Source organism: Nematolebias whitei, chromosome 13 (genome assembly GCF_014905685.2).
Source record: "Nematolebias whitei isolate Nwh7 chromosome 13, NemWhi1, whole genome shotgun sequence".
Lineage (NCBI taxonomy): Eukaryota > Metazoa > Chordata > Actinopteri > Cyprinodontiformes > Rivulidae > Nematolebias > Nematolebias whitei.
In genome coordinates, this window is record NC_056510.1 from 26307954 (window position 1) to 26329593 (window position 21640).

The 21640-nt window shown below is 39.3% G+C and overlaps 2 protein-coding genes across 2 annotated transcripts in view; both read right to left on the bottom strand.

Moving 5' to 3' along the window:
• The window catches only part of LOC119418898 (growth hormone-regulated TBC protein 1-A-like), a 10038-nt gene extending 7192 nt beyond the window's left edge, over positions 1-2846 (bottom strand). The window contains exons 1-6 of the mRNA XM_037686191.1: positions 2814-2846; positions 2646-2690; positions 2167-2314; positions 1930-2088; positions 1721-1845; positions 2-95 (exon numbers count right to left, since the gene is read on the bottom strand). Coding sequence (XP_037542119.1) covers positions 2-95; positions 1721-1845; positions 1930-2088; positions 2167-2314; positions 2646-2690; positions 2814-2846 — 604 coding nt within the window. The remainder of the gene's footprint in view (position 1; positions 96-1720; positions 1846-1929; positions 2089-2166; positions 2315-2645; positions 2691-2813) is intronic.
• Positions 2847-4852: 2006 nt separating this feature from the next.
• dcun1d2a (DCN1, defective in cullin neddylation 1, domain containing 2a) lies at positions 4853-12999 on the bottom strand. Its single transcript, XM_037686532.1, has 7 exons — positions 12952-12999; positions 10948-11164; positions 10644-10812; positions 10228-10358; positions 10054-10136; positions 6294-6390; positions 4853-6209 (listed from the first exon to the last, which is right to left on the bottom strand). Exons 1-7 carry the CDS (start codon positions 12952-12954, stop codon positions 6130-6132), a joined length of 780 nt encoding a protein of 259 aa, XP_037542460.1. The 5' UTR covers positions 12955-12999; the 3' UTR covers positions 4853-6129.
• Positions 13000-21640: the final 8641 nt, after the last annotated feature.

Consider the following 21640-nt stretch of genomic DNA (forward strand, 5'->3'; position numbering starts at 1 on the left):
GGGAGTATTCGACCTAAAAGTGCATCCATGAGCCAGAAGGATTGCTCTTCATCTTTGGTGATGATCATGAGATAACCTGCAATGAAGTTCATTCCCTGAAAAATAAAAACAATAAAAATAAAATGAATAACTTGGATTGCCGAGTTTAACAAACACAATCAAAGAGAACAAAACAAGGTAGAAATTATTCTGTCCCAACAACAAACTTGTTAAAGTGACATAAAGTTCTGTGCGTACGTTTTTTATTTAGACAATTTAATATGAAACAAAAACAAATAATTCTAATTTTAAGTTGCTGGAAAGACAACGGCCAAGAAAAGGGAGCTGAGAAACTATGGTGTGTAAGACGGTCACTTCAGCTAAACAACCAAATAATTGATCTTTCTTGATCAGTTTGACAGATATTAGGTGTGGTAGTAGCTGAGAGTTGTTCACAACTTACTCTGAGCGCTAACAGATTGTGCATCATCTTTGTTTGAACCTTTGATGAGCATCACGAAACATCTTATGATTTGGAACGAGATCACGCATCATGATATTTACAAGGATTGACCAAAACTCTGTAACTTTGTCTTGTTGTCACTCTGGCACAAAAAGACAAAAGGTGATATGTATTCCTTCAAAAAATGTTAGGCCTTTACCAGTAATAATATATATATGTTTTGACCCAAAACAGAATCAAATCAAGACTTTAACCTGGAAATCACCTGACAACAATCTATCTTGAACGCATGTTTCACTTCCTGAAGACAAAACTAAAGTAGAAGCTGGACGCTGCAAGAAAAGTCCATTATTACCAGTATCTTGTTTGTCGCAGATCTTTCTTTGGACCACTTCAAATGATGAAAATAATAATTAATGTCTGGCTGAGCGGGGCAAGCCCAGAGTGGATTGCTGCCAAATTAATCTTAAAAATTTCATAGTGGTTTCTGAAAAAGTTTATTTTCTCTTCTTTTTAAGTAAACCTTTACATCTCTGTTGATTTTCCATTATTTAGTTATTCTGGCAGAAATGGTGTGTTCAGACTGCAGGGGGCCACTTCACAGTCCTTTAAACATCTTTGAGGTATTAACAGGTATATGACTGGACAAAAATCAACATCCATGCCATGCCATGCCATGCCACATCATCCAGCTCTTCTGTGCAGATACCAAGATGTTCCCAGGCCAGCCAAGAGACATCCAGGGTCATTACCAGGGTCTCCTCCCAGTCTGACATGCCTGGAAAACTTCCCTGAGGAGCATCCTTACCATACGCGAGGGTAGGAACATAGACTGACCGGTCAACAGAGAGCTCCATCTTACAGCTCAGCTCCGTCTTCACCACAACGGACCGGCACAGAGGCAATACTGCGGACGCTGCACTGATGCGTCTGTCATCTCGCGCTCCATTCTTCCCGCACTCGTGATTCATGAACAAAACCTGAACATACTCCTCCTCTTGAGGAAGAATCTCACAACCTGGGGAGCAGTCCACCCTTATCCGATTGACGGCAAGCTCAAAAGTCAACACCTAAAGACGTATTTAAAGTATATTTATATTTCTTTGAACAAAGGCAACATCTTGTTTGCAGTTCCAAACGGTTCAACTACTCTTTGCTGGAATTAAAGCTGAATCTGAGCACTTCAGTCACAGCTTCATTTATGTTCGCTTCATTAAGGGAAGTTGCTGCTGATCAGACATGGAGAGAAGTGAGAGGAGAATGAAGTATTTGCTCCACCTGACAGTAGCCCACGGTCTGGTTGTGGTGTCCATATGCCAGCAGCACGTTGTACAGAGCCTTCTGCAGGCCCTCCTCTGCTCGACTCTTAAAGAGGATGTTGTCAGGGAAGGTTCGATGCATGTCTGCCACAAATAAAGGAAATACCACAGGGTTGGAGGTGTAATAGAAAGTAGGAATGTTGATGCTGAATTGAACTTTGGTCCCACCTGTGTGGATGGTTTCCTTCAGCTTGGCGTCATGCTCCATCTCCAGCAGAGATTGGTAATAACCAGGTTTAGCCTCCAGTTGTTCCTGAGCACCACTCGCTGCCATCCAGATCTTGGCACGGTGCTCGTTGGGCACGCCTTTACGCACGTATCTCTTCACTGTGAGAACAGATTCGAACAGATCGCACACCGTCTCAGAGCAGCAGCTATAAATTCAGCGTGTGTGTTGATCTGCACCTGTGATGTTCTTCTCAACAGTGGGCTTGTCTTGAAGGAGTTTGGACCATCTCTTTGACCTTCTGTTGAGGACGGCCACGTACTCGTTCATCATCTCTTTGTAAGGCTCGAAATCATCTCGCCTCTCGAAGCCGTAGGGATCAATCCTGTAAAACATAACCCTCCCCAAATAAATGCATAAAGCTGAGCCGTACAGCCTCCTCCACTGCTGCTGCTCCTGTGTCAAGGTGATCAAATGCCCAGGCTGAATGAAGAGCTCGGCGTCGAATTACGTCGGACGAATAATGCGTGTGAAATTCACAGATGTGTTTGTATTTTTCCATAAATAGTGAAGCCTTTTAATGAGATTTGCAAATAGACACTGTAAAACAAACACAGTGAGCTGACGAGAAGGGAAGCTGATGCAAATAAAAGGTCACCTGAACAAGAGAACCAAAAAACAGAAAGTATTTCTTTTAAAACACAGAGATCAAAGAAATATTCAGTTTACCTTTGGCTGTCGTTTGGACTCGCTTCAGTGCCACCTTTCACATCGTTCTCCATTTTGTGCCGCCGCAACAAGGTTATTCCATCTCAGCTGGCTGAAGAGGAGCAGGCGGCTGTGAGGGTAAATAACAAAAGCTGCCCCAGGTTTAGTCTCACCTTACAGAGGTGGGCGGAGCCAGCTGGACAGGTACCATCCACAGGTGCAGGCTTTATTTGCACACAAAACAATTGGAGGAAGAGAAGCAGAAGCTTCAAATATCAGAGCATTTCAAGGGCTATAGCAGAACTGGACCTACATTAGGAATTAATTTAAAGTTCAGAAATGGATGTTTTCTAATCCCTTCAAAATGTTGAAATACTTTCCAAGAACAGATTTGACAACAGACACCTGGAATCTGGAGTCAAAGCTTATAAAAAAAATACATAAAACTGCATTTTTCTAATCAAAATGTCAGATGATATCCCTGCTCTGTATACAGTTTAACTTGAACTGTTTTTTTTTTTTGGTCAGCAGGAATAATGGAGCCACACATTAAACAGGAAGTTGTATCAAATGTAAACATTTGCAAATTATTACAATCAGCTAAAAATACAGTAGTCCTTCGGTTATTGCGGGGGATCCGTACCCTGAAGCCCTGCTATAAGTGAAAAACCACGAAGTACGAATATTAGTACAAGTAGAAGTTTTAGTATTTGTATATATATATATATATATATATATACATATATATATGAGTTTTAAACCCTTCCCACACTCTTGCAATATTCTAAACAATGTTTCTAAACTCTAAGAGCACAGAATGTCCTGATTTCAGCTCCCTGCCTCCTCTGCTCTTTGCCACCAGCAAGTGCTCTTGGCCACACCCACTTATCCACTCTGCATGGAGGTCAGCTGATCAGCTGCAGCAGGAAGTTTATCCTGCAGTGTGGGCAGCACAAAGGTGCAGCAGGTGCTAAATAATTTAAAATAATTTATTTTAAATAAAAATTTCATGTCGATCGTGCAGCTCATCCATCAATCAGCAAATTGTGTGTCATGTCCAATTTCATTTTGAAAAAGCGCAATAGAGCGTGTCCGCGATAAACAAAACGCGAAATAACGAGGGACTACTGTAATACAAAGAAAACACACAAAATACGGAGTGTAAAATACTTTAGCATCTTTAAATTATTGTTTATGATAAACAAAAGACTGAAAAACATCTCTAACCTGTTTAGACAACTTCTAAATATATTTTTTTAAACTTAAGGATCAAATACTTTTAACTTTTTCTTCTCACACAAATCTTCACACTATAACTTCACATTACTTATTGTGATCTGTTCTTGTAAATAACATCATGAACTGAGAAACTGACAGTGACGTAAATGTTTATGAAGCAACCTTTATATGAATCTTATGAACATTTTTGGAATGGAGTTGTTAGAAGGCAGAAATTCACTTTAGTTTCGGCCTCTCTCAAATGAACCGTCGGCTCTTCAGGCTTCAGTTCTCCAAACTGAGGTCATCCGAACCGCTGTCTGCAACAGGTAAGATAATAACTGTTCATATCTCTACTCAAGCTGCACAATTCTAGGAAAACATGCAATTTGTTTTTACGTTTTGTTACAATAGTCACAAAACTCTCCATGTGCTGCCACTTTTAATGGATTATCTGTTGGGAAAATTAATATTTTTAATATGTTCATGGCTCAATTTTATTGAAATCCTTTCAGGTATGGATATATTTTGGATATTTTGTGCAGCTCTACAGCAGACCATCACCTAAACTCAATGTTATGAACATTGGCAATAAAATTATGAAATATGGTCAATAAACATGGAGAACAATTTGCTCATTAGTAAGAATTCTTTAAAACAAACAAAACAAACAAACAAACAAAAAAAAACCTCAGCATGATTTGTTCCATAAGGAGACACAAAGAATGTGTACAAAACATTGAGGAATATATTTTTGCACTTTAGTGCAGCAAGTTGTCTAAACAGATTTTCAGTTAATAACTAGTAAACCTAATATTTTAGAATAAAATAAAGCCATCCAGTAACTTCATCAAAAACAAATAAAGAAGGTAAATTAATGGCACAAAATCAACTTCAAGATCATTTCTGGCTAAAGAAAAATACTTTCAGCTATTTAAAAAAAAATCCTGTTTAGCATCGGGACATTTAGTGTTGCCAACAAACAAGATAAATAAACAATTATGGAAAAACTCATGCTTTATTCACCTTTCTTTGATGAGCGATATACTTATGCTACTTACATGATGAACAGTAAAAGTCTGACGTTCACTTCCTTCAGAAACACTGAGCAGACGGGGTGGAACAGGAGCGTGAATGTTAGACAGGTTTTTAATCTTAAGGCTTCCTCTGTCGTCCTGTTATCGCCCCCCCAGTGTCCCGACTGAACTGTGTCGACTCCTCGCCGCGGAACATACACGTACGTGTGCCATGCAATCCCAAAAGTTGGTCATCTCTTAATTTAAAGTGGAATTAAATGCTTTCACTTGTGTGTGTGTGGGGAAACAAATCCTCAATTACCTGAATAAAAAAAATAAAAGTTTTTTTTTAAAGAAAGAGTGGAAAAGACGTAACTATATTACATTTACAGCCACTCCTAACTGAGATTATTCAGACAAATGAGTACACAAATCAATACTGATTAGCTAAATTAAAGCACGGCCTTTTAGTGACAATTTATTTCTAAACCAGTCTGAGGTGACGTAAAACGAGTTTTAACATGCTTTTGATGAGATGCTCACAATTCCACCAAACGATTAAACCAACAGCGCATCTTCCACGATATTGAGGCATCCCGTTAGAGAGCTTAGCATTTACTGTACATAAAACAATCATCTTTTGCATTTATAAACGGATCATATTTATATTATTCTTCTTATAGCTCTCTTTGTAAACCGTCCCATTTAGATACAGTATGTACAGTTAAAAACTGCAACAGTTCTGTTGGTGCTGGTGTCGTGAGCACTCGGTCCCGAGGTTGGAGTAAGACATGGGATGTTTGCACAGTCACTCAGAGCTTCGAATATTCAAAGATGACTAGGAAGAATCTTAAAACACAGCTTTCCTCTGTCCAGTCCGTTGGGAGCAGACGCAGCGGGTGAACCTCCTCTCAGAGCCGCGTCCTCTTTGTGCTCCTCCTGGAGCAGAGCGCAGGGGTGAGGGGTGGGCGTCCAGGGTACCGAGAATCTGGCAATGTCCATACGATGCCTCAGACTCAAGAGGACAGCAAACGTGGCCAGTTGTTCTCGCAGGTTCCACCCCAGCTCCCTGAACCACGGACTCCTGACAGTTTCAAGTGCTTGATTTCTCTCTGAAGTCTACAGTTTTCACTTTTTTGTATTGTACAAGTCTTAAAAAACAAAAACAAAGAAACAAAAAAAAAACAACAAGACCAAAAAAAAACTATGAAGTCGCTGTAAAAGAAACAATGTTCCGGTGTTCCAGAGTTTGGATTAGATTTAGAGAGTTTTACGTTTTGATCCTGTAACAATCGGTCGAGCAAATTCCACAAAATCATCTATAAGGACGGGCCACGCACCTGCGGGGGGGACAAAACAAGCATCGTTACCGTCAGCGGATCAGAGACGTAAGGAGAGAGACACCTGATGTGTGACAGACTTACCTTCCTCGTCATAGTTTGACATGTCGTCTGCAATCATGTTACCAAAGTCCAACAATAAGTTCCATGTATCCTTTGGGATGGATCGTTTATGATGTTCCTGTAAAGAAAACGAACCGGTGAACATGCAGCCAGAGGTGCAGCTCGGATGCATCAGTCACTTGATAATCCCAACCCAAATGATACACCTCTCTTCTTCGAACAGGGAGCTCTAATCCTAAGTATTTAAAAAGAAGACAAACGGACATCTCTTGTTCAGTTGTCTTCTATTTAACCACTTTGTCATGTCCCGAAGGACTAAAGATCAACAGACTGGCACGCTCCTTGAACTCCCCCTGCAGCCCTGGAGTTGATAAAACAAATCTTAATCTGAGCTGATGAAATGACAAGATGACTGTCATGAGTTTCTCTAATCCACAAAGTGTCTAATTATGTTTACTGGCTCAAATACAGTAGTCCCTCCCTAATTCGGGATTCAACTTTTGCGGACTCGCTCTTTTGCGGTTTTTCAATGATTGTACACAAGAAAAAATGAAAAAATAAGAGATTGTACATGACACACTATTGTCAACTTTAATATTACTCATGTGTATGGGACAGTACGGAATACAGTAAAAAGTTAACGAAAAAATACTTTGGACAGGCACCGCTATTTTGTAGTTTTCTCTCAATAAGCCTACATTGTATCGCCACTTGAAAGGACTACATTTCCCAGAAGTCCCAACGGTTCCTAGCCGTTGCTTTCTGCTGAAATGGAGGGAAAGTTTTGATCCAATCTGAAAAAGTTCAGTTCTTATTCATAATTACTTCGGTCTCCAGTGGATGCAGAGAGCTGACCAGAACCAGACCAGAACCGACAGGGTAGGTCTGCCGAATCGGAACCAAGCCGGACCGCAACCGAGCTGCTGTGTTCTGCAGAGCTGGTGAGTAAAATGTTGCAGTACTGTGCAGTAAATATATGCATGTTGATAAATTACGTAGGTTTAAGAGTTTAGAACATTGTGGGCTTCGTCACTGCAGGGTCGGTCTGTAGAACCAGAACCAGCTACTGTTCACTACTCAACTTAACATTTCAAGTTGAGTGAATAAACATGTTTTCTGGATTAATAAACTCTTGCTGCATAAACATTTGCTTCAGTTTAGTTGATTTAAATTTATTAGTTGACTGGACTGTTTTGTGGTTTCAACTCAGAACTGTCAACTGAACCCAAGTGTGGAATAAAAAAAATACTAAAATAAATTTAGTGTTTCTACGTCAGTTTTTCACATAATGTGGGGGTGTCCGGAACGTAACCCCCGCGATGAACGAGGGATTACTACATACCCCAAAACTCTACTATTTGGGCCCTTGAGCAAGGCCCTTAACCCCCACCATCTGCAGGTCTCTCTAAAAAATGAGCCTTCATGACTCAATGAGACTACCTGTATAAATAAAGGTTAAATAAAACAATTTAAAAAAACTATTTGGTTAAATGTCTTGTAGCAAGTTGCACCTCGACCACAGTCTCTCTGTATCACCAACACATTTCTGGTATAATTCAGGACTGATATTTGACCGAACTTCTCTTCATAACAGGTAGAGTTCATTTAAAACCTGGAGAGTCTTTTAAAAGGCTGTAAGCTTCATACGCCACGGCATTAGTTACAAAAACTGACCAAGAAGTTTTTAAAATGAGAATATTTATTCACATTTAGTCTGAAACACAACCGACGTGGTTAAATAAAGTCAGTGTGTACCAATATGATACGTTGAATTTGAATAGAAATGTTTTGCATAAATATTGAAAAGTTTGGCTTTTACAGTTTTTCCTCGTTGGATACATCAGAGGAAATTTCCATTTTTTCCTGCTCCATAAGCAAAAAACATTGCTGTCGTGTTTGCTGACAAATTCTAGATGTTCAAACAGCAAACGCTGTCAACTTGATAGCTAATTATATTATTAACAATTTTACTGCTACAATGAAGCACAATAAAACTCTCAACAAGGCAAAAACGTTTTATTTTAAATGCAACAAAAAAAAAAACATTAGCATATATTGTTTTTAGCTTTCTCCAAGAAAAAAGCTAGTCTGATTTTTATCCTTGTTCAGGTTTTTAGTATTCTGCTTTAATTTTGTCTTTAGCGTTGTTCTCGATCTCTTCGCTACATCTACTGTGATGTCTGTTGTTTGTTTGTTTATCTTTCCCCCTTTTTGACATTTCATTTTTTTTAAATCAGACTTCTTAATAGTAACCAACAAACTTTAGAAGCATCGTTATCTGAATGTTTCTGTGTGATATAGTAGTAAAGTAAATTATTCTGTCACCATATCACCGGGACACAAACCAAAAGTGTGGTTTATTAATCACTGGGCACTGATGACGAGTTTTCGACACGAGAATGAATAAATATCAAAATGAGCTGGAAGCACAAAGTCTTAAGCTTCACACTATTTCTATTGCTGCATTATGTCAACAGGAGTACAACATACGGCACATTATAAGTTCAAACAACAAACTATTGTACAGTAATACAGCAATCTGTAGCAATGGCCCAGACAAGCCCCTTTGTATAACCTTTGACCTTGATTTGTGACCTTGATCTAAGAGCTGGAGTGATGAAAAGTGTCTTTGTCTAGTGATGATGCATAAGTGTATGAAATATCATTAGATTAACTTGTTGTGGATCAGTGGTTATTATGGGCCAGACAAGAAAAAAAGTTTATGAACGTACAGGGACTACGTCCACCTTTCAGTGGGTGTATAAAAAAAGGGTCTTTCTGTGCAGTTCAACAAAGCATTTTTATTTCATTTTACTTTTATTAAACCTAATTCCAGTTTTAACTCTACTCAGATTATCCAAAGACACACAAGCTGAGAGAAGCGTTTCCATACTAATCTTGTTTTTGAGCATATGGCTTCTTTTTTTTCCTCCACAAAAGTATGCTGCAGGTTCCGCTTTAGAATTACAAAAAAAACACATAAATAATTGTCACTTATAAAGAAAAAGTTTATAAATCAAACCCAAGATGCCTGACAGAACTTGATAAAACATTTGACAAAGTTAGTAAAGAGTAAACCAAATTAACAACAGAAAGAAAGCTATAAATGAAGTTTGTTGTTCATCTTTCACTGAATAAATCACAACTATCTGTACTAATAGTAACATTTTTGTCCAGATAATCTCTTCAAACTTCAACCAATCCAGCTGCAATCTAAAGTAACTTACAAATAACAAAATGGGAAAAGATAACTAGCACCTTTATTTAAAATTAGTTTTAAAATAAGTTCACATCAAGCCAAAGATTACTTTAACTTTAAGAACTGCTTATTATGAGTAAAGCATTGCTGTTAGGCAAAAAGCAAGTATTGGCTTCTTTCATTATTCTTATGTTTTTGTATAAATCAATGTTTTGTGGATGATTGGCAAATAAAAAGTATCAAAAAGAGCTTACGGCAGAAACTTTATGCCATTTGTTTCAAGTGAGCTTACAAAAGAGCTGCTTTACTTCTTAAGAACAAAGCTGGCTCAAATAAGAACAGTTTTGTTTTTGCACAAGAATCCACACATTTATAAAACATAATGGCCTGTAATTATCTGTCCAATTATCTGATGATATAAGCAGACAAATACAAAGTAATTACAAAGCTTATTTATCTTCAAATGAACAAGGCTGCTTTTTAACTCCCTGAAAGTTGTGTTTTTGCAGATGGACCGTTTCTGCCTGACAACAACAATAACCAGAAAATCTATTAAATTCAAAATCTGTGTTTCTGACTCACCAAAAGAAATCTATTCCAAAGATCGAGGAACTTAAATCGTCCCAACAGAACCAGGTTCCAGTAGGCTACGGCCATCTCTAAATCTGCAACACAAGCAGGAACATTTCTTTTCATGTATCCATAAATCAAAATCATCTGCTAACAAATCATCATTATTAGTTTCCCTCTGCTTACCGAGACCTTTCTGTCCAGGATTTTTGGCAAAGTTAAAAGTGAATTGGTAGAAGTCTTTGAACTTCCCACTGTCTTTAAGCTCCTGCTCTAATCTTGGCAAAATGGCTTTCAGTTTTTCTGGACTGTCACACCTGAGACAAAACAAGCAAAACAACATACACTGTAGTACTCAAAATAAAAAAGTAATCACATAGACATGCTCTAACCAGCTGGAACACGACCGCATTGATGCTAAATGCAAGCCGGCTAAAACGGACTTGGATGCGTGAACTTTAAGTCATTGCACAATTATACAGAATATCCTGAGTGTGGGTCAGTCTATAATTAGCCAGCCATTCCTTCCTGGAGCTACATTAAGAGAAGCAGCATGTGGAAACACTTTAGGTTTGTCACAAGTTGTTGATTTCAACACTCACCCCAGCTCTGTCATTCCATCCATAAACTCCTTCTTAGTGAACTCGCACTGAGTGGCGGCGTGAAACTTCCACGCAACGACCAGCACGGTGATGCTGGCTGGATCCAGCGAGAGGTCGTCACAAAACTGCTGGATCCCATCAATACCAATCTTATTCTCATCCTGGGGATCTATAGAGACAAAGAAATCAGTTACACTTCATAAACAAAGTGCAGCCAATAACTCCAGGTAAACATTTTGGGATCAACCTAAAAGTTATGCAATTTATACAATTAAAGGTCCGGATCTGATTTTATTGTGCTTACCTTTATAGCGATTGTAAAGTTGTTCCAGCTTTTTCCGGTCCACTGATGTTTTCATGGATTCTTTACAGTAAAGCTCTGGATTTTGAAAGTAGTTATCCGTCGCAACTTCTAGTTTCCAGTCATTCTGTGTGAGGCAGTACACAGCTGTCTTCTCCCCAGCCTGTGTAAAGGACATGAACTGCCGTACCTTGTCCCTCTGCGAAGACTTCAGCTTATGCTGTGCAAAGTTAGGACAGTGACTGTCAGACACCATAGCTATCAGCCCAGAAAACACAGACAGCAACACAAACACACAAAACAAAACATAAACATCTACAGGCATTCAGGCAATGGGAAGGATGAACAGAAAACACAAGACACTCAGAAGTCCACACTTCAAAGGGTCACACCAACACACACATTACACAAAATGAGCCAAAGCAAGATGGGAGTAATTATATCCTATCCAAAAGCAACATGGGCTTTTCTGAAGAGGGATGACACTCAAAGCACATGCTGTACCTCTGAGAGCCCCTTAGATAACTACAGTCAAAGAGGTAACATGAGTATGGAAATGAGCTGCTATTGCGAGAACCCAGAGGTGCAAAAAGTCTGGAGTGTAATGCAAGCCCTCCACCAAAATACCTAGAAATATAAAAACTAAAAATAAAATTAAATGACGTAGACGTACTCTAAACAATAACATGATATTAACACTGATGTGTGTACATGGGTGCATTAGTTTTGTATGAAGGCACGGTGGGTAAATTCAATGTAGAGCTATTCAAGTGACATCATTAGACTGTAATATATTCATTTAAAAGCAGCAACTTGACTCTAAAGACAGTATAAGCGCCCAAAGCCATGAAAGGTGTTAATGTAGTTCAAAACGACTGCAGCATCTTATGTACAACAGCCAACACAAAAATGGCTATAACTCAGTCAGTAATACAGATATTCAGCTAAAATTTGTTGATGCTGATAGTCATGTCATGTCAGACAGATTTTGAGTGCCAAGAGATCCGGTAAGGTCTTACGGTAGTTTCAAACTTATGCATGCAAGGAAGCAACCAAATGGTATTACTTAAGTGAATACTAGGTTAGATTTATTATGACTCTAAGCTACAGATGAATCTGGTTTCCAAACACAGACCTTACATAATAAATAGCTGCTGACATTAATTCATCAATAACAATCTGTTGCAGTTTAACGTAGTATTTTTAAAGAACGCATGGAAAAGAAAAAGTGTTTCTTTTTCCAAGTATTGGAATATAAAGGTGGACTTAACCTGACGAAGGCACCTTAGCTGTGGAAAATTGTGCTGACTTTACATTACGTTTCCAACTCCAAATGAATTAACTGGACATCTACACGTGCAAATGACGTGGTGAACATATAAAAGTAAATCTCAAAGCCATGTTTTGAAGCAGTTGCAGCTTTTGGACCCTTTTAAACAGCAACATTTCTTGAACACGGAGAATAAAAGTTCAAGAGTTCAACGAGCTGCTAGCTACAGCACCGACGACTTTACAGATTCATAATATTAAAGACACATGAAGTCAAATAATTGTACTGTGTACTTTTCTAACATCCCTGACTGAGCTATCAGACAGGTTAGCTTTGTCTACTGCTGGCTGGCTAACGTTAGCCGAGTTAGCTTGAAGGTACAGGACTGACATAATTATTATTAAATGAAATGTCGGGATACGACTGTCAGTTTTATTATTAATAAGCCGGTGTTTCACTCAAACAACCCTGTGTGTGTCTGTCTTCGAGGTGCAGCGGTTGACCTGCTAGCAGCCGAAGTTACCAGACTGCCAAACAGGGACGAGTAGCTAATGCTAGCTGCTCTCAAAATATCAATTGACCTTCCCTGTAAAGCAACGAAAAGAAATAACTGATCTCAGTAAAGTTGACAAAGCGCGCCACATCATGCACTTAAAAAAGGTGACAACAGTCCTGAAAATAAAGCCGTCATGACACTAAAACCAATGTCTGGGTTTGTGTTTATTTTGGTTACCTACCATTTTTACACTCGCTGTTTGACCAGTTTAGTAGCCCGTCTGTTGCCTAATATGCGCATGCGCGGAGGAAGTAGCTAACTTGATGCCAGAGGTTTGCAGCATCTGTTCTTGTGTCATTTGTTCAGATTGCGTATTAATATAGACAGATACTTTGAACAATATTCTTACATATTTTCCATTTTTTAAGTTCTTCTAAAACCCAGAATATTCGGATTTCTAAGTCTGTTTGTACTTCTCCATCAAAAGTGACCCATTTATTTACAGTAAATTTGCTCTCACACCACAAAAATACAAAGCACACAAAAGATGGATACAAAAGGATGACACTTCTGGTTAAAATTGTGATGTATTATCATGCACGTGGGGGAAAACTCACGTGTTTTCACTCAAAACTAAGATGGCTAAAACACAAAACTAAAGGCATGAGTACTACTAATCATGGATTTTAAATGTTATAAGCAGTATGAAAAGATGCAGCTTCATGCCACCTTGCACAATATGAAATGGGTGCAGTCAGAGAATAAAAGGAAAGGCATTTCTTAAGTTTGTATGAAAGCACATATGTTTTCCATACTCTATTAATATTATTTCACCTTACTAATCGAGACCTACAAAGTACCACAAGCTCTGAATTTTTCTTTACTTTTCATGACCACAAAGACACCCAGTTTATATACACATGACAACTTTTAAAAAGAGCATTCTGTAAAATACAAAATATATATAATCTTCATACTTTCAGATTATTTATAGAGTGACCTTTTAAGATCTAGGTTTAGTTTTTTCTGATTTGTAGTTCTTTTTAAAAGAAACTCTTAAAACATAATTTTCTGTAAACACAGTGTCTACAGGAATATAGCTCAAACTTTATGGAAACTTCCTGTTCAGAAGTGGGTCTCTATGTCCTTGCTTTAGACCTGTTGGCTTTATGTTAGCATATTGTGCATATTCCTATGAAATTGAATCCATACAACACAACATCTGAAAGACGGGAGATATGAAGCCTGGAGATATTTTTTGTTGTTCTCTGGCTGGTCTAAAACATGTAAATGTATTCAATAAAACAGCTTAAAACATTTTAAAGGGGAACCCTGTGTGAATTTGATACATTCTATTGATGTGTTTCCTCTTCAAAATTAATCAAAATTACACACACATGTTATAAACCTATAAAATATTTCTGGTTCACAATTATCTTGTCAGTAAAGGAAACAATTTTTAGAGGAGACTTTGACAGTTAGACAACAATAATAAATGTAGAATGACATTTAACATGAAAAACAAAGCACCACAAACACAATGTATGTTGTATGCATGTTGAAAACCTGTAGAGCGTATGTGTCAAACTCAAGGCCCGGGGGCCAAATGTGGCCCTCGATGTCAACTTATCTGGCCCCCAAGATGATATGTGAAACATCAAATACTTCTATCTCTTGAATATTTTCAGTAATCTTTGATTATGATGTCGAAAGCACAGCAGAGAACATCAAAAGAGACCAATCAAACTCTTGTTGAGGAAACTGCAACCAAGAGAAGATGCTGAGTATCTAACGTGAGTTAATGTAGATTCTGAAACTGGCTCTTAGTTTGAAAGAGGTTTTAATTTTGGCCCCTTTTGTAAGTGGGTTTGACACCCCTGCTGTAGAGAGCCTTGACGTCCTTTTCAGGGACACCACCAAGTCATTGGTTCAGGTATGTTGATGACACCTGGGTTAAAATTAAATCTCAGGTAGTCCAACATTTTACTGACCACATCAACTCTGTGGATAAATATATCATGTTCACACGACAAGATGTAAAAAATGGCAGGTTGGCTTTCTTGGACTGTGAGATCTCAGTCTCTGATAGAGGACTTTTGCAAACTGAGGTGTACCGCAAACCCACCCACACAGACCAGTATTTGCAGTTTGACTCCCATCACCCTTTGGAGCACAAGTTAGGAGTCATCAGGACTCTGTATCACAGAGCAGACAGCGTCCCCACTAGCTCAGGAGCCAGGCAGAAGGAGAAATCCCACACAAGACAGACTCTATATGTGGATATCCTAACTGGGCCTTCCTGAAAAGAGAAGAAACCCAAACAGGACTCCAGTCAGCCATCAGGTGAAAAGGAGGAACCCAGACCCAGACCAGTGATCATTCCATTTGTTGCGGGAATTTCAGAGAAACTGAGACATTTATTTTTTTAAACACAGCGCCCCAGTGGCTTTTAAACCCCAAAATACATTACGGCGAAGACTGGTTCATCTCAAAGATCCAGTCCCCCGGCACAAACAGAGTAATGTTGTGTATGCTGTTCAAAATATCCTGATGCATGCTCAATAATCCAGGTAAAAAAATTCAAAAAAAAGTTAAATCTGGTCCTCTGGACATTCAACAAACAAAACAAAACAAAAAAAGTAGAAACGTTTCGTGTTTCATCCAAAAGACTTCCTCAGTCTGAGGTGCTGTATTCAGCTCAGTCTCTTAAATAGCACCTTCTCAGAGTGGGTCAACCAGTTTGCTGCTGACAACCAAAACCAGCTGATCACATGCTCAAGAAGGACCATCAGCCTAACAATGGGTCATTAGCACACTGATGGCTGTTTACTATTCACAGAGGGCTGAGTGATACTAGCAATCACAGCATTGTAAGAGGGGACAGTTGAATCCGGAGGCCTCCACCCCTGTTTAATGATGGACGATTTCTTTTCACAAAGATGGCCTCCTTTACTCCTCTCTCAAACCATCGTTCCTCTCTGTCCAGGATGTTGCTGTTCAGTGTCAGGAGGGCTGTCATACATCAGGGGAACTAAACAGCTACTGGCCAAAAGGATGGCCCAGCACAGAAGAGCAACATCATCAGGCCAGGACTCTGCCGTCTACATTCATCTCCAGGCCAGCGGTCACTCTTTCAGGGATGAAGATGTTCACATCCTGGACAGAGAGGAACGATGGTTTGAGAGAGAAGTAAAGGAGGCCATCTTTGTGAAAAGAAATTGTCCATCATTAAACAGGGGTGGAGGCCTCCGGGTTCAATTGTCCCCCTCTTACAATGCTGTTATTGCTAGTATCACTCAGCCCTCTGTGAACAGTAAACAGCCATCAGTGTGCTAATGATCCATTGTTAGGCTGATGGTCCTTCTTGAGCATGTGAACAACTAGTTTTAGCTGTCCCCAGCAGACTTGTTGATCAACTGTGAGAAGTTGCTGCTTATAAGACTGATTTTGTTGCAGCTCCTCAGACTGAAGAAGACTTTTAGGTAAAGACGAAACGTTTCAACAAAGAAGAATCTGTCCAGAGGACGTGACTCAACCTTGTTAATCTTGAGCATGCATCAGGATACACACACAATGGTTTATTGTACATGAAAACTCTAATCCATCCATCCATTTTCTTTACCCACTTATTCCATTTTGGGTCACGGGGGTCGCTGGTGCCCATGTCCAGCAATCACTGTGCGAGGGGCGGGGTACACCCTGGACGGATCGCAAGTCCATCACAGGGCCACATAGAGACAAACAACAATTCACTCTCTCACTCACACCTAAGGACAATTTAGAGTTACCAATCAGCCTAACATGCATGTTTTTGGTCTGTGGGAGGAAACCGGAGTACCTGGAGAAAACCCACGCATGCACGGAGAGAACATGCAAACTCCACCCAGAAAGGCCCCTGGACCGGGGTTTGAACCAGGGACCTGCTCGCTGAGAGGCAGCAGCTCTACCAGTTGCGCCACCGTGTTGCCCATGAAAACTCTAATGTTGGTGTAAATTGAGATGGCAGAAGGCGTAGCTGAGTTTTATCTTCTGAAAAAATGAATCCACCCTTTGACAAATGTTAAAAACACACCAGCCAGCACAGTCACTGATACAGTATCTGTGGTCATCAGCTTCCTATTTGGAGCCATTTTACAGTGGAATGGGTGTGAAAAAAAACTCTCCACAAATTGTGAGTTTTTTCACAGTGCTACACAATTTCAACATATTTTAAAGGCTTTGCTATGAAATGCATGCACTTATGCATGAGGTATTTATTTATTAAAAGCCTTGCATTCATGATGAAACTCATATGACGCAGTATCATGCTCGAGTTTTAACCCTCCTGCTGCCCTTGGGTCAAAATGTCCCCTGAAGAGTTTTCAAACTGAGCTTTAGGTGTCGTCTTCACGTAAAGGAAGCAGGAGGGTTAAATTAAGATCATCTCAAGCCGAGAGATGACGGAAATGAGCCGTTTAGGTAAAACCTTGAAAATGAATTATGTGACATCTGGAGATGTCACGCTCTGTGTACGTGTTGTGAATAACTCTCAGCTACTGCCAAGTCAAATTTTAACTCACTATCTGTAAAGTTGACTGAGTTAAAGCCATTTTTGTGTTAGCTCATGTTGAGTAGCTGTGGTGGCCATCTTGAACTGGATTGACTCCAAAAAGGTAATCAGTTGTAAAAGTACACTCAAAATTACTTTCTGAAAGTTTAATTAAAATCTGTCAACTGGTTTATACAATATTTTGCTAACAGACAGGATTGACTTCAAGATCTCGTGCAATGAGAAGCAGTTGGGAGTGTGTGTTGTGAATGACTCTCAGCTACTACCAACATTAGGTCAACATCTCTACAATAGACTGAGTTATAGGAATGTGTGTATAGTCACGCTGTGGCAGCCATCTTGGATTGTGTTGACTTCAAGTGATAATAAGTTGTTGATGTTCATTCAATTATGACTTTTTGAGAGCTTCTTTAGCCCTCATTTACTGATTCATGAGATATTATGCTAACACTACGAACAAAGAAACACAGACATGGGTAAAAACTGCCTTTGCCTTGGGTGGTGGGCAAGATTATAAATGTTTGAATCATAATGCTGAGGTTACAGCTGGATAAGAGCAACATTAAGGATTTTACAGTGGAATTTTGTTTTTTACTGTTTAAATGTAAATCCTAAGTTTATGAAACTTGAATTTGGCAACAGAAATCGTAAACAAAATTTCCCCAGGGTCCTCGCCCAGACCTGATCAGACATGCTTCATCAAACATAAACTGAATTCACGAGAAACAGACGAACAAAACAAGATTCTTAACACACGAGCTGGACACATCAGGACAGGAGTCAGACCTTATGTTTGCTTTTTAATCAACCAAGTATTGATTTAGCTGCAGTTTTATGTCTGAAGAATTAGCTGATTTCCTGTTTCTCAAAACAAAAACAAATGCTGGTAAATATCCAAATGTAATGGCAGAAAATTATTAAAAAATAAATAAAATGTACATGCACTGATTATTTTTAAGTTTTGTTAAAAAGTGGTTCATGAAATATTTTGGTTTCAGACAGATGTGCACACACACAGAAGTAGACAGTTACATGCTTGCCCACCTTCCGTGGCAGCAGGCCATAATAGTTACACTAAAGAATTCAGACAGTTTGCTTCCATGAAGTCTGTTGTCAAGTCTCTACATCAAAGATTCACATTAAAGCATTCAGTGCTAACAAAGTTGTTCTCTGTTTCAAACGCTGTAGCATTCTTTCCTCACATCACAAACTAAGTTCAAGTTGTGTTGATTTGTCATATGCAAGGTTAACACAAGGTCAACAGTACAATGAAATGCTCAGGATGAGAAGAACTGATTTGACTCGCTAAAAAAAATAAAAGAAAGAAACAAACAAGAAATACTAAAGCATTCAATAAGGGTACAAAAATAAAGTACCAAAAAGTGAAAAAGTAATTAGAATATTAACAACATCCTAAAGAGAGATAGTACAACAACATGGTAGAATATAATGGTGCAAGCAGGATTAATTTGTAAGAATAAATATTTCACAGGTAGTAATATAAGTTAAAATGCACATGATATAAATTGCACATTAACATATACTACACAGGTTGTGTGACAGGTTATTGCATAGTGAGTGACACTGAGATTGAATTATGATGGTAAGGTAGATACATGAATACTGTATCATTCATGATACAGCCACATAGTGCAGCAGCAATAAACGTATTAGCTGTCACAAGCTAATAATAGTCATATATGTTCTCACAGACGTGGTTTGGTGCAAAGTTATTTCTAGTTGTTCAGTGTTATCAAGTTGAGTAATCTGACAGCTTGTGGATAATAGCTGTCATTTAGTCTTTTTAGGGGCTGAGATGGTGTAGGGGCAGGGTAGCCGACTTGGGACCTGAAGGTCTTGGGTTCGATCCTCGGTCATTGCACTTCTCGTGGTGTCTCTGAGCAGGACACCCAATCCCAAATTGCTCCCCGGGCAGCTTACATAGTTGCCCACGGCTCCACCTGGGTGTATCCCAGGTGCGATGGGTTAAATGCAGAGAACCAATTTTGTCTTTGTATGGGAACATACAATGATGATAACACATAGCACTTTATTTATTTATTGTAAGTGATGGCAGACTCCTGTATCCTCTGTCTGAGGCTAGTAGAGGGAAGAGTCCTTGTGCTGGGTGGGTGTGGTCCTTAATGATGCTGCGTGCTTTACGCAGACATCAACTGTGGTAGATGTCCTGGATGGTGTGGAGGCTGCTACCAGTGATGTCCTCTGCTGTTTGCACCACCCTCTGTAATAATAATAATAATATAATAATACTTTATTTATAAAGCCCTTTAAAACAACCACAGCTGCCACAAAGTGCTGTACATATAAAATCAAGAACATTTAAACACATAAAAACAGTTGTTAAAACATTAAGATCAATAAAAGTAATAAAAACAGTGCAGATCAAATTCAGTCTGTGCTAAAAGCCAGGGAGTAAAAATGTGTTTTTAAAAGAGTTTTAAAACTGGACAGTGAAGGGGCTTGTCTGATGGGAAGAGGGAGATCGTTCCACAGTCTTGGAGCAGCAACAGAAAAAGCTCTGTCCCCTCTGAGCCTCCGCTTAGACCTCGGCACCTCCAGGAGCAGCTGATCAGCTGATCTGAGGCACCGAGCAGGAGAGTATGGGTGAAGCAGCTCAGAGAGGTAGGATGGAGCAAGACCATTTAAACTTTTAAAAACAAATAAAAGAATCTTAAAATGAACTCTAAAATTAACAGGCAGCCAGTGGAGTGAAGCCAGAGTGGGGGTGATGTGCTCCCTTTTTTGAACTCCAGTTAGAAGCCGAGCAGCAGCGTTCTGGACCAACTGGAGACGTCTGAGGGAGCACTGGCTGACTCCAAGGTAAAGAGCGTTACAGTAATCCAGCCGAGAGGTGACGAAGGCATGGATTACTGTTTCCAGCTGCTGTTTTGTAAGGATGGTCTTTACCTTAGCCAGCTGTCTGAGGTGATAAAAACTGGTCTTGACCACCGCTCCAATCTGGGACTCTAATTTAAAATCACTGTCCATTTTAAAACCCAAGTTAGAAATAGTTTTCTTTACAAGTGGTGCCAGAGGGCCCAGATCAACAGGGCAAGGTTCACAAGAGCCACTAGGACCAAACACCATCACTTCTGTTTTCTTTTCATTGAAATTTAAGAAGTTTAAAGACATCCAGGCTTTGATGTCTTCAAGACACAACAGAAGTGGCCTAATTGAGGGGGCATCTTTCTTTTTAAGTGGCATATAGATCTGACTGTCGTCAGCGTAACAATGAAAAAAGATCCCATGCTTTCTAAGGATTGATCCCAATGGAAGCAGGTAAAGGGAGAAAAGCAGGGGACCTAAAATAGAGCCCTGTGGAACCCCAAAACACAGAGGAGCAGTGGAGGATTCAGACCCAGCTATGTTGACAGACATGGTTCTGTCTGCCAGATAGGACCTAAACCAGCTCAGTGCAGTACCACAAATACCCACTTGGTGCTGTAAGCGTGATATTAAAATGTTGTGGTCCACGGTATCAAAGGCAGCTGTTAGGTCGAGCAGGACAAGAACCACATGTTCACCAGAATCATTAGCCATGAAAATATCATTAAAAACTCTGACTAGAGCTGATTCTGTGCTGTGACGAGTTTTGAAGCCAGACTGAAAAACCTCCAGGATATTGTGCTCATCCAGAAAACATTTGACCTGTGAATATACAATTTTTTCTAAAATTTTTGAAATAAAAGGCAGCTTGGAGATGGGCCTAAAATTAGCCAAGACAGTTTGGTCTAGGCTAGGCTTTTTAAGCAGGGGCTGCACCACAGCATGTTTAAAACTTATTGGGACAACACCTGAGGACAGACTGCTATTGATAACAGCAAGAATCACCTGTCTGATGCTGGAAAACACCTCTTTTAAAAGACGAGGGGGGACAAGGTCACGAGGAGAACCTGATGGTCTAATATGGCCGACCACATCCTCTAAAAGGGTCAGGGTCACTGGTTCAAATGCTGTAGAGCTTTCTGGCTCTGACAGTTGCATTTCCCATACCACCCTGTGATGCAGCTTGTCAGCAGGCTCTCAATGGTGCACCAAAGTTCAAGTTGTGTTTAGTGTCATATGCAAGGTTAACACAGGGTTAACAATAAAATGAAATGCTTAGGATGAGAAGAACCGATTTGACTCGCTAAAAATTCAAAGAACAAACCAACAAGTAAATACAAAAAGCATGCAATAAGGGTACACATAAAAAGTACCAAAAAGTGAAAAAGTAATTAAAATATTTACAATGTCCTAAAGAGAGATATTGAGCAGCAACATGGTAGAATATAATGGTGCAGCAGGATGAATTTAAATGAATACATATTTTGAGGTAGTGATATAAGCTAAAATGCACATGATTTATACACACACACAT